Raw genomic sequence first — 13,102 nt, forward strand, 5'->3', positions numbered from 1 at the left:
TGAAAGACCACATTAAGTATAATTTTTAATTTCCAAATCTAGCTATCTTTTCTTGGGAAAGTTTGCTTTAAAACAACTTTCTATTTGTTTGCTTCAGGGAATCAACAATAATTTCTAGTTAAGTTAAAAAGGAGAAATTTCTCCTTGGTTTATTAGTGTAGGTATTATATTTCTATGTTAGCAATTAAGTCTTGGAGTTGTTAACCAAGTTTCATCAGAAAGTCTACAGCATAACACAATAATATTTAAAATATGAGAAATTAAAGTATCAAATGCACATTTAGCTGGCATCCAGAAAAATACTACCAAAATTGATCCTTTCATCATGGAAGAGGACAGAGCCCAACCGCACCCTGATTTCCCTGTTAACAAGACACATGCCTGCTTACCATGGTATTACCTACATACACAGAACCATTCATGGAAGTTTGTTCATCAACTAGTCAGCACTCGTTGAGCATCTTTTCTGTGCCAGGCTCTATACCAGGTGCTGGTTATACAAAAGTTAAAAAAAAAATCTTCTCTCCCCTCAAGAAGCTTGGCATCTAGTGGAATGGACAGAATGTAAACTGATAAACCAAGTGAAACACAGCAGAAGTGTTATTGTCTAGACATAAACTAAAACTCATGGAGGAAGCAGCTGACTATGCCTGAAAGATTAGGAAGATCTCACCTAAGTGGGGTTGGGGGAAAAGGTCTTAGGGGTGAGATGTCAGCCAGGTAAAGGAGAAGAGCCCTAGAGAAGGAATAAAGGAGAGGTTGGAAGTAACTAGGAAAACTAGGGAGGGGTGAAAACATACCTGTAGATTTGGCATGAAGAAATCTTAATAAAAGGCAGGTTATGCTGGATTCAGACATGAGTAGTAGTTTAGGATGGGGGGTAGGCATTGACTCCTCTTTTAAGAAACATGGATTGGAAGGAAAGAGGAGGACCCAGCAATAGTTTTTTGCAAGGGAGTCTGCCAGGATCAGGGCCTGTAAGTGTGGGCGGTCTGAACTCCGGCCCTGTCCTGGTCCATTCCCTGGGGGAAGGCTGGGGGCGCCCCAGATCACCCTAGGCACACATGCCAAGGAGGAAATGATTCTCCCCAGAGGTGTCTGTCCCCAACAGAATGAGCTTCTAGGACTCATACAGAGACATGCATGCAATAAATAAAAACCCACGGCGGCTCAATTTTTATTGAAAACTAATACGTTCCGCCTGAACTAAGATTAAATTTTAAAAAATATTTGCCGTTTGTAATCTTTTAAATATATAACATTAATAGCCTACCATTTTTTTAAAAAATTATTTATTTATTTATTTATTTATGTCTGCGTTGGGTCTTCGTTTCTGTGCGAGGGCTTTCTCTAGTTGCGGCAAGCGGGGGCCACTCTTCATCACGGTGCGCGGGCCTCTCACTATCGCGGCCTCTCTTGTTGCGGAGCACAGGCTCCAGACGCGCAGGCTCAGTAGTTGTGGCTCACGGGCCTAGTTGCTCCGCGGCATGTGGGATCTTCCTAGACCAGGGCTCGAACCCGTGTCCCCTGCATTGGCAGGCAGATTCTCAACCACTGCGCCACCAGGGAAGCCCCTAGCCTACCATTTGTATCACGTAAATATTGTATAACCAAAGTAGAAGATGAAAAAAGTTTTCCAGGAGCTGTGGTTACAGTACTTCTCTATAAAACAGAGGCGCCCTACACTGCCTGTACCTGTGGCAACAGTCAAAGCACGACGCCACGCGAGCAGCGTGTCGGGCAGAGCCTGCCCCATACCCCAGCCTGTTCTCTCCTGTGCAGAAAGCAGGCTCAAGGCTGCTCCTCTAGTTTAGCCCTGACTCACTGCCTTGACTCTCTCCAGGCAGCCCTGGTTGGTTTTTGTTGTTTCTTTGCTTTTTTTTTTTTAAGTTGATGGCTCTCAAGAGGTGGTGTTTTATTTTGAATCAAATTTCCTTTTCATATCTATTCAGAAGTGTGGAAAAAGTCTAGGAAACATCAAAATTCCATTTACTTGAGTTATTTTGAAAGGAGGGAAGTCCCACACTTTCCCGACTGCAGGAGAGAGCAAGTTTATACAGTTCTGGGGGAGGAGGGCTCTCCACAGAACACAACTCAGTGGCGGAGTGGGAAACCCAGAGGAAGAGGAGAGAGTGGCAGGGCACACTTGTCTCCCAGGCCTATGTGGGCCACAGATTCACTCTGACTCCTTGGCTACCTGAGCTCTTGAAAGGCAGCAGCTGCCTCGCCCAACCCACCAGTCTCTACCGTCCCACTGTTCTGCACAGCTCTGAGTAGCCCAACCCAGGTTTGACTATAAAAACTGCAAGAAAGCACACTTGTAGGGTACATCCAAAGCCAGCCTCCTCTAGAAAGCTCAAAGCAAAAAGGAAGGAAGGAAGGGAGGAAGGGAGGAAGGAGGAAAGAAAGAAAGAAAGAAAGAGAGAGAGAGAGGGAGGGAGGGAGAGAGGGAGGAAGGGAGGAAGAAATGAAGGAAGGAAGGAAGGAAGGAAAGGTGTGACAACTTTATTCGCAATTCCTATTTGAAAGTGGAGTAGGATTTCAGACAGAAGAGAGCTCCCAAGCCTGGACAGACGAGCCAAGCTGAATAAGTCCCAGTGGTCAACGAAGTTCTATATTCGAAAGTCTTCTGAAAGGCTTCTCTTTGACTCTCAAAGCAAACAATTTAGAACTAAACGTGAAGAAATATTTTGATTTCATTGGAACTTAAGTGTTCCTGAAAGCTTTATCTTAATATAAGATTGCTATTAACAACACGATTTAAAAATAAAGAGATAGATTTGCGTTAGGGCACAGACGAAAATCCTATAATCACATGCTAGTAACCCAAGATGTACTATAATTGCCTGCTAATTACCATGGAAAACTATGGGATTAATATTAACAATATAACTAATACATCCTGGTACAGGGAAAGCTTACTTACTGGGAACCAAAATTAAAGACAGATTGAATAAAGAGCAAATGGTTAGTTTCACAATTAACTACAAAATTATGTCAATACTGGTCACATTGGATGTGACTGTAACGTTATGATGCTTATTTGGACGTGCTTGTGGAATAAGTCTCATTACATGACGATCCAATACCACCCGTTCTGAAAGTGCAAAAACTGTGATGTTCATTATTTTGAAACATCTGCATTGTAAAGCAAGACAGTAATTCTGCTCAGTAGAGAAATTATATTTGAATGAGTTTCAATATATCTGCTGTAGCTTCTGATTTTTCATTTTATAAATCAATATTAGTTGTTGGACGTCTTATAATTTTCCTTCCCTGTTTGAAAGGAAACAAAGAGAAAAATATCCCTTCCCAGGAAAGTGGTTTTGGAATTATTCACGGTTTGAGTAGACTTGGTATGCAGTCTGGTTCATTTCGTGATTTGCGGTTCATTTCAAATGTTTTTAAAATGGTTTCCATTGTGCAAAACTGGATCCCTCCACCGTGCAAATGAGTCCTGGGTAACTCCCAGCCTGCTCCACGTGTACACGGTGCCTCCAAGTCATCGTACCCCTGGCTGGACTCAGCACCGGCCGGCCTCCACTCCCTCGCACCTGGCCACGCTGCTCCTCCGGACCCCCTGCCTCAGGGCGGGACACCCGCCTCGCTAACAAAGCTGAGGTTTTTTTCTGTGATTTTTATCTTCTCCTTTATTCCCACGGCCAGTCAGTCCTGGAGAGTCCACCAGTTCTAGAATTCATCTCGCATTCCTGGGTTAACTTTGCATCTCTCCTTTCCCAGCCATAGCCGTCTCTCCCTCACTTCATCCCACCCCCATGCTGGCCCAGAACTACCTCTCTGAAATACAGATATCACTGCATGACAGTCCTGCTGAAAATCCTCAGTGGTTATCCAAAGCCTCCAAAATCAAATACTGCAACTCATTAAAGAGAAATACTGCCTCATCACAATGTTCCATTTGCCTTTATTTATTCCCAGTCTCCTCCTCATCAGAGTTCTGGGAGGACTGAAAAGTGAATGGAACACATCCACCTGGATGACTGAAAACTTTTATGAAGCCTCACTTATGTATTCCTGGATCGCTAAAGCCCATTCTGTTCAACAGTAGAATAACTGAATTAGCAAAATACAAAGTATGCGTGTTACATCTCAGTATAAAAAAGTATAAACACACACTTTTCAATAGCTCCCCAACAAAACTGCAAAGCAAGACTGTGGAGCCAAGCTAATGTCAAAGCGGCGGAGGACAAGAAACTCTGAGCTTCATTCCCCTCAGCATCTGGTGTGGTGATGTTCCTCTGCGAAGACCCACCCCACGGTCTGAGAGATAGAATTTCCCCAACACTCCACCTGCAGCTCTGGGGGTTACCACCAGGACACATGTGGTATTTGTCAATGGTCCTCTAATACCTGGAACCTTCTGGGCCCTGGACCCTTAAACACCCAGCTGGGCTCATTCAGCCTCCACGGTAGACCTGGAGCTTCAGCCCGTACCTCATGGAAACAGCTTTAAATGGGGCTCCTCTTAGAGCTTGAGACCAGCAAATTCCATCTATACTTCATATCCCTGGTGCTCTAAGATTCCCCTTAAAAACGCAAGCCTCTCCACAGCTACCGGAGCCTTCAATCTCATTTTCTCAACCCGGTTTACTCGGGACTTCCCTCCTTCTTCCCACTCCCTGTGTAAGTTGAATCGATGACACTCCCACCAGCATGCACGAGAGTTTCCACCCCTCCCATCTTTGCCAACAGTTTTACCAGATTTTATACAATTATGTGCCAATCTCATTCCGGTTTTTCTGTCTGGATTCCTGTACCTCTGCGTGGGCTGCTTCCTTGGCTCACAGCACTCTCTGCCACCTTTTCGACCTCAGCCACTCTTGTTATCTTTGCAGAGGGGTCTTAGAAACATCTCAGGGAAGTGTTCCTCCCATGTGCCCCTCACGCGTGGTATCTTAGCCGGTCATCTTCTTGCCTCCAGACTTGAGCAGTTCGAGGAGGGGGCTCCACCTTATTTATTTATCTCTGAATTGCCAGTTCCTAACAAAGGGTCCATTTGCTGAGTGAATGTGGAATCACTCTGCCTTTCTGCAAGCTGGTGGTAACTAAGATGGGACCAACACTAACTCCATGTCCCCTTAGAAAGGGGCTTCCACACTCAGAGAGGAGCAAACGACAGACATCATCAAAGTGGCGATTCCGTACAGTAGGTACAATTGGCACAGGGACAATCTTTGGGCTGCAGAATGTAAATGTATTTATGACCTGGAATAATTTTGTTATCCGATGAGCTTACAAGAAAGAACTTGTGAAACTTGGAGAACTCTGCTTGTGTGCTTTGCCAAGCAGCAGAATGCACTTGGGCTGGGGTTGGTTTGTTGTACTTACATCCAGTAAGAGCTAATTGCTAATGTTTCCTTCCCCACCAACATAGTTTACGGTCTAATGTACAAGAACCACGTCTCTGAACTGGCTTTTAGAAATATCAGAGCTAGTAGCAGCCAAGAGTCCTACCACCCAGAGTGCAAGATGTTCTCAATGTCCGGAGAGAAAGGCGTAGAGGGGAGAAGAAGGACCTCAATGCAAGGTCAATTCGTGAATGTGTGCAGTCACTCTGCATGTAATTACGGCCTGATGGAGGCCAAGAACTATCTAGAGGTCAGGATACAAAGACGACAGACAGTGGAGTAAAGACATAGAATACTAAAAAATAAAACAAGGGATGCAAACTCCAGCATTCCTGGGTTTCCATCTTCACTTACCAGGGATTTGACCTTGGGTAAAATTCTTAGCCCCTCACCATCTCAGTTTTTAAACAACAGAGTAAGTTGTTTTCAGGAGGAAGGACAAAATGTTTATGTCTGATGCACAGAAAGAGCCCAGTACATAGAAGGCAACAGACACATGGGAGCTTTCATTAAGACATAGTTCACTCCTTCGAAAGCCTGCCTCCTGTCACTGTAATAAGAGTTTCATCCATACATTTGTTCATTCATTCATTCATTCATTCACTCATTCATTCCTTCAGGAAATATTTATTGAACACTCACGATGACTTGGGCTCTGTGCTAAGCATTGGGGCTGGAGCAGAGAACAAATCAGACAAGTGCCTGCTCTTACGGGGCTTATTCTAGTAGGAGGGGGCACACAAGAAGAAATAGAAACATATATTCATAATAACATGTTAGGGGAGGATAGGCAGTCTGCAGTAAACTGAAGTTACGGGAGTTCGAGAGTGATGAGGGTGTGACTTTGGGTAAGGTGATAGGGAAGGTCTCTCTGATAAGGTGACAACAAGCAAAGGCCTCCAAGAAGTGAGGGAACAAGCTGGGCAACATACGAGTATCCACCCAAGGAGGGATGTGACTGGTGCGAGGCAGGAATGGCCTCCCCGGGAACGCCACTCAGCACACGGGAAGCTGGGAGCTGAGGGGCCACGCGCCCTGAGGAACAGCCTCCTTCCCGGGCCCTCAGGCTCTCACTCTCCTTTCCATGGATCCACAGACAGGGCTCCATCAGGGACACTGAGGGTCCCCTCCCGTCAGGCAGCCGGAAGGCAGGTGCTACTCAGAGGATCAAGAGTAAGTGGGAGATGAGGAGTAGCCACAAAGAACAGCCAACAGTCTTATCCAAGGGAGACAGATTTATGTAAGGAAAGATGCAGAATGTTCTCCAGGCATGATTATTTCGGGGTGCAAGAGATGACAGGAGAATCCTTGAGTGTGAGTGCTGAGGGGATGTTGAAGAACGAAAGACACAAAGAGAGGTAAGAGCTCCATCGGGCTTCCCCTGTAATGGAGGGAGGGAGGCCGCGTGCCGGAGACAGGGCTGGTTGTCCCAGGCGCCCCTGGAAAGGAGAGGAAAGGATGTGCACACCCACACACACAAAATTGTGTTACGTGTAATTTGAGGAGTTTGAGGTTCCCCTAAAGCCCACATCCACAGACCCCAAGGACCAAGGTTATGAATACTTGTTTTAGCAAAAGGGGCCTCACCTCAGTCTCTAACATGAGCTTCAAGTTCACTACCTGCAGGGCTCAGTTGAACTTGCTGACCACAGTGGCTGGTGGAGGCTTGGGAACTGCAACCTTGGAGCCCTGACTTTAACCTCCAGTTCATGGAGGTTAAGAAAGATAACACATTACATAATTTTGGATTCTTCCTTTTCTTCTGCAGGCTACTAGAAGGTTCTCAACCCCAAATGACAAAGGTATAGCATACACACTCTTGGGCCTCCCTAGCCCCTCAGCAGCCAAGGTGCAGCCTCACGAACATTCTCTACACTGCCCTGCAGAGTTACTATCGCTGACGGCACACCACACACAGATATATGTGCTGTGGCAGCACCAGCCCCCCTTTCTATTGGAAATGGTGTTAACCACCCACTGGCAGAGGAACAAAGGGCTTGATTTTTTTTTTTTTAATCTAGTACAAGAATGAATTAGATGAGATTTTCTGCATATTTCCTAATTCTGTCAGGTTGAGATTAGGGGTAGAGACTGTGGTCTGAAAACTGATTTTCCATTTGAAGCTAAGGGGCTGATTCAACACCTCGATCTCAGATTCAGAGCAAGTAGCCCAAGTAGCCATGAAACTACTTAGTAAGAGTCACAAATCTCAATGATGAATCGTGTGTGTACATGTGTGCACACACGCATGTGTAAAGGGTTACATGAGGGAGAAAAGGCAGGCAAAAGGTGATAAAGAAAAGAGGTAAGGTGGCGCAGTGGTTGAGAGTCTGCCTGCCAATGCAGGGGACACGGGTTCGAGCCCTGGTCTGGGAGGATCCCACATGCCGCGGAGCAACTGGGCCCGTGAGCCACAACTACTGAGCCTGCGCGTCTGGAGCCTGTGCTCCACAACAAGAGAGGCCGCGATAGTGAGAGGCCCGCGCACCGCGATGAAGAGTGGTCCCCGCTTGCTGCAACTAGAGAAAGCCCTTGCACAGAAACGAAGACCCAACACAGCCATAAATAAATAAAAATAAATAAATAAGTAAATAAATAAAAAGAAAAGAGGTAAGATCTGAAATCCTATGAGACCTGAGAGATCATTCTGGTCTAAGAAAAGTAAACCTTGTAACGACATCAAATTTAAACCAATAGGTATGCCAGTAAAATGCTTTTATTATTTGCCTTATTTGGACCTAGTCCATATTTCTATTTAATTGCTCCTCTCATTTTCTTGGGCAATAATTATAAGGCTAAACTTTTCAAATAAAATAAAATTGTTCCTCTGCTCTGTGCAGATTGGCTGCAAAGCAGGTTATGGCGAGTATCCCCAAACCCTTTGTCCTAGTCAGTCAGTTTTGGGGGTTCAGGGTATGACCTGGGTGAGGAAGATTGTTTTTATCCCAGCTCTTGCACTAATTCCTGCCCTAATTATCTGAGGACAAGTCACTTGGAAAGGTGGGTCAGTGAGCCTCTCTAGACCTCGGCTTCCTAGTTTATTAGATAAATAAGTCTGACTAGTTTACAGATGTGTATGTGTGGCAGGGGTGGAGGGGGAGGAGTGGTGTAGTCATTTTGCAAGAAAAACCAGCAAGTTAGTTTCAATATGTTCTACAGTGAGTCTCTAACCCTAACCTAGTTACTAAGTTCTCTGCCATTGGTCAAGGGGCCCTAGCAAGCGTGAGATGGAAGGTCTGAAAAATCCTTCATTACAATGCGAAAGAAATCAAAGTAAACATCCTTTGAATGGCTCATTAACACCTCTGGTATCCAACACAGTGGAAACCTTCGCTTGGCCTATCCTCACAGGGGCTGTACGCTCTTGGTCTGCAAAACGTGAAAATAAAGCCTATAAATGAGAAATGATTTATTTCTTATGGAAGCAGCATGTAGATAAAGTGTTAAAATTACTTAGAAACACATATACATTAAGTCCCCTACCTTCAAGTTGTGAACTTTCAAAGATTCGAACCTGTGTTCACGTGTCCAATCACGTAGGTTAGCTCACGTGTCTGGCGTACGTTGTCACCTGCGTGCGTCCTCTACAAGTGGTGGTGCTTTTGTGTACTTTACTGTACAGTACTGTACAGAGTACAGTAGTACAGTATCACTGGATCGTTTTTTCAAGAAGGTGGATAGAATTGAATCCAGCAAGGAACCAGAACCTGTGCCATCCACGTCAGGCGTGAGTGAAATTACAGCTTGCCCTCTGTCTCCTATTGCTGAGGATCCTTCAGCTCTACCATCTCCCACCTCCTCTCCCTCCTCCAGTCAGTAACTCTTCTTGCCTGTTCACTCGATGCCAGCCCCTGTAGGCCAGCTGTTGTACCGTACTACTGTACTTCTCAAGGTACTGTACTGTAAGATTAGAAATGTTTTCTTCGTTTTTTTGTATTTGTTTTTATGTATTATTTATGTGAAAAGTATTATAAACCTATTACAGTACTGTACTATATATAGCCAATTGTGCTAGCTGGGTACCTAGGCTAACTTTGGTGGACTTACGAACAAATTGGACTTGCAAACGCGCTCTTGGAAGGGACCTCGTTCGTTGGTAGGGGACTTACTGTATTACTGCGTTTTTAAGTAATTTCTAGGTACTTTGAGATCCAATCCCTGACTTCCCCTGCTTTGCTCTGTGTCTCAGAGGTTGATTCCTGCAAAGTGCATGTGCCAGGGTCATGTGCCCTCTGCTTCAGGGTAATGTGGCCAACGGGAAGCCCTGGGGGAGACTGGGAGGCAGGGCGAAGCCAGGGCATCCCCTCTCCCCCTCCCTCTTGGCACTGAGGGGTGTCTCTGGCAGCGAGTCCTCTGAGGTTCTGCCTGCTCCTGGAAAGCTGCTCCCTCTGTGGTCCCAGCTCCTGCGGGCGCCTGTTCCTGCTGGGCAGCTCTCACAACACCCACCACCACTCCCTTTGGTCCTCTGGCCCCCCAGCTAAGAGCGGCAGTCTCCTGCTGTTGGTCCTCTCTGCATTGCCTCACGGTGCCTTCAGCCCTCCCAACTTTGGCAACGAATTCTCTCCATGGAACCACCTGGTGTGGGCTCTGCTTTCCTGGTGGGACTCTGAGTCTTGTCCAGAGGGCTCTAGGTCTCTGAAGAACAGACATCACGTGTAGGAATGTACAGATTCCAGAAAATGCACTTGGCAGGTCCATTCCTTCTCTGCTGCCAGGAAAGCTCTCTCAAACATTGCATTTGCCTGATCACCTAGGACTATTTGCACTAGACATGTGTTTGGATGGAAGGAACATGAGATGGAGAATTAGAGAACGAGAATGCTCTATCTAGTCATGTGACCTTCGCAAGTACCTGAGAACCAAATGAGCTGAGGTTATTCGCGTCACAGGGGGATAAGAGTTCCTCTGGCCTGCCTGCCAATTATTAGGCTCAAACACAAGAGGGCATGGAAATATGTTTTAGAAACTGGCACGGCCGTTGCAAATCTAAATCTATTATTATAGGAGACACAGTTGACTTTTATGGAATGAAAAGTGTTTTGCTCTCAGCTTAGCCTGATTTTGACTTCTCAGCCTGATTTGTACTAAATGTACTAACACATAGGAAAACTGCACAGACTAGTGCCTGGCACATCATGAGAGTGATGTGGGTCCCAGCTGTGGTTTCTGGGCTGGGCTCTCCTCTGCATCATGACAACATGGCGGTTTACCGAAGAGCGTGCAGGGAGGTCAAGGTCAACTTACCGATGTCGAGGACCCTCTGCTTGGCCGTGTGCTGTCGAGAGTGCCAGTACTTCCAGTATTTCAGCTGTTCATCCCGGTTTTTGTCTTCACTGAAGACCACCATTACCACGCTCTGCAGAGGGGGAGAACCACGGAGCTTACTTTCTGTTCAGCACCTCCTGCTTCACACAGTCTCCAGTTCTAGAAGTTCTACCAGAGGTGGGTTGCTGTAATTTCTGTAAATTTGCTTTTCTTGCTTTAGAAAAGCCCAGTAAGCTCAGTTGTATGGTTTGTTTTGTTTTAAAATGGGCCTACTTTAAAAAAATGAATGGGAAATGACAACAGCACATAGTGAAAAAGAATGCTACATCATTTTTACCATGAATCATAAACAAACAGATTATCCAATTTACCAGCAAATTTATTATTTTGTGAGCTGAGTGGGCATACCGAAAGAGATTTTTTTCTTGTATTGGAAACAAGAACATTTTTGAAATTTCATATCCTTAAACATAGAATTTGGTGCTTTTGTAAAGGAGCAAATATCTATTTCTGGCCTAATTAAGTGCCTCTGGCTGGATTAGTGGGAATAATAGAGAAATACTAAAAGATGAGCTCATACTGATGAACGAAGATCTAAGCTACAGATATTTCATAGACCAAAAGCTACAAGGTCAACTATGTTATTTATAAAAATATGTGGATATACTTTTAAAATGAGCATGAGAAACTAACAATGTCTTGTAGAAATAAGAATCCCAAACCGCTTTCACTTCTAAGTTACAGCCTTGTTCAAGTAAATATATGTTAATTCATTGCCATTTATGAGATGGAGGAGGTACCAAAAACAAACAAATAAACAAACCAAAAAATCAAAAAGCAAAATCCCTTTAATTACAGCATGAGGAATACCGTATCCAGGAATATGCTCCCCCCCTCATTCCATATGCAAAATATTTCTTAGACATTTTTCTGCTATTCCAGAAGAATGTTTCAATGACTCTCATTCGTTAATAACTTCTCCTTTGTAGCATTTCACATACTTGTTGTCATCTACCTAATTATTTACAATTATTCAGTCCGTGGCAATGTCTTCCCACTGATGCCTATCTCAGTGAGGGCTGGGACAGTGTCACTCACCGCAGGGGCCCTGGTGCCCGACAAATAAGAGGTACCAAATACATGTTTGCGGCTGTACTGCCAAGTCAAACTCTGGCTTATTCCCAGTGGTATGTAAACATTTGTCACACAAGAAAGCAGATATTTGTTAGAAAAGCTAGTTTAGAAATAGGCATCCGTACTATTTGCATTGACAAGCGGCATGACCCTCAAAGGCATGGAGGAGAGCTGACAAGAAAGGGATCCACTGGCTGGGCTGGTGGAACTCTGGGCTTAGCCTCTCTCCACCCTCCCTCCCCCTTCCGCAGGCTTCTCCATTTATATGTAAGAGTTTACTGCCCAGCCTCCTGGTGTTTTTTTTCTGTCTGTTCCAAAATAAAAATAGCATTTCAGGTAATTTTTTCTAGCACATGACTAAAACGGCATATTCTTGGGATGGAAATGTATTTTTCCAGTGGTAAGGAAAAAGGCCGTTTGAAACTGCTAAGCTAAGCTTCGACTCGGGAGGTGACACTGTGCTCAGAAATCAGTGCTAGGAGGTTCCAAGTGCACCCCTCATCTCTCCACACTGCTGGCTCTCCCAGAGCCTGGAAGGAGGAAAGATCCATTCTGAGAAGGGCCATCCTACTCTCCAAGGCTGCTAGACTGAAGTCCTTAAGAGAAGGAAGGCTCTTGGTTTTAGGCAAACTGCAACAGAAGGAAATAAAATTTCTCTGTTAAATTACTTCCATGATTTCAATGAAAGAACATTCTTGGAAAAGTCCCTGCACTACAAACTGTTGTCATGGCCTCAGATTACTAACCACGCGTCATCTTTTCAGGGCGATGATAGTACTGCTACCAAGGTGTACATGAGTTATACACTTGTCATTTACTAGATTTTTTTTTCTAAAGAATATGTATCCAGTGTCTTCTTACCAGGCATCCACATGTGAGGGTTTAGGATACAAATTCTAGGATATATTTCCAGCGGTGGATCCCATGCTAAAATCCATCTGCCTTTCAGGCCTCCATGCTACTCAACACAGTACACTCAGTGGTTAAGAGAGAAGGTTCAGGAGTCTGACTGCTTGGGATGTAACCCAGTTCCCTCACATTTGAGCTACGTAACCTTGGTCAGTTGCTAGCTTCTAAAAGGCCAAGTTTCCTCATCTGTAACATTATAAAAGGAATGTCTATTTCATAGGGCTGTTGTTAGTTTCAACGAGTTACTAGATGTACAGTGCGTAACACAGTGCCCAGCACATAGAAGATACACTCAATAAAAATTAGCTGTTATATTGTGGCTCTGGTTGTTGTGATGATGGGGATGATGATTGATGATGACGATGATGCTGCGGCTGACAGCATTCCTCCCCCGTGGCCTTGACCTCAGGGTCGGAACATACCAA

General features: G+C 44.9%; 1 protein-coding gene across 4 annotated transcripts in view; it reads right to left on the bottom strand.

The window, feature by feature from the left end:
* The window catches only part of GRHL2 (grainyhead like transcription factor 2), a 173,426-nt gene that overhangs the window by 83,495 nt on the left and 76,829 nt on the right, over positions 1–13,102 (bottom strand). For all 4 annotated transcript variants that reach the window (XR_005017027.1, XM_036830297.1, XM_036830296.1 and 1 more), the window contains exon 7: positions 10,614–10,725. Coding sequence is in view for 3 of the 4 variants with exons in the window: in XM_036830297.1 (XP_036686192.1) it covers positions 10,614–10,725 (112 nt within the window). In the remaining variant the exon portion in view is untranslated. The remainder of the gene's footprint in view (positions 1–10,613; positions 10,726–13,102) is intronic.

Source organism: Balaenoptera musculus, chromosome 17, assembly GCF_009873245.2.
Source record: "Balaenoptera musculus isolate JJ_BM4_2016_0621 chromosome 17, mBalMus1.pri.v3, whole genome shotgun sequence".
Lineage (NCBI taxonomy): Eukaryota > Metazoa > Chordata > Mammalia > Artiodactyla > Balaenopteridae > Balaenoptera > Balaenoptera musculus.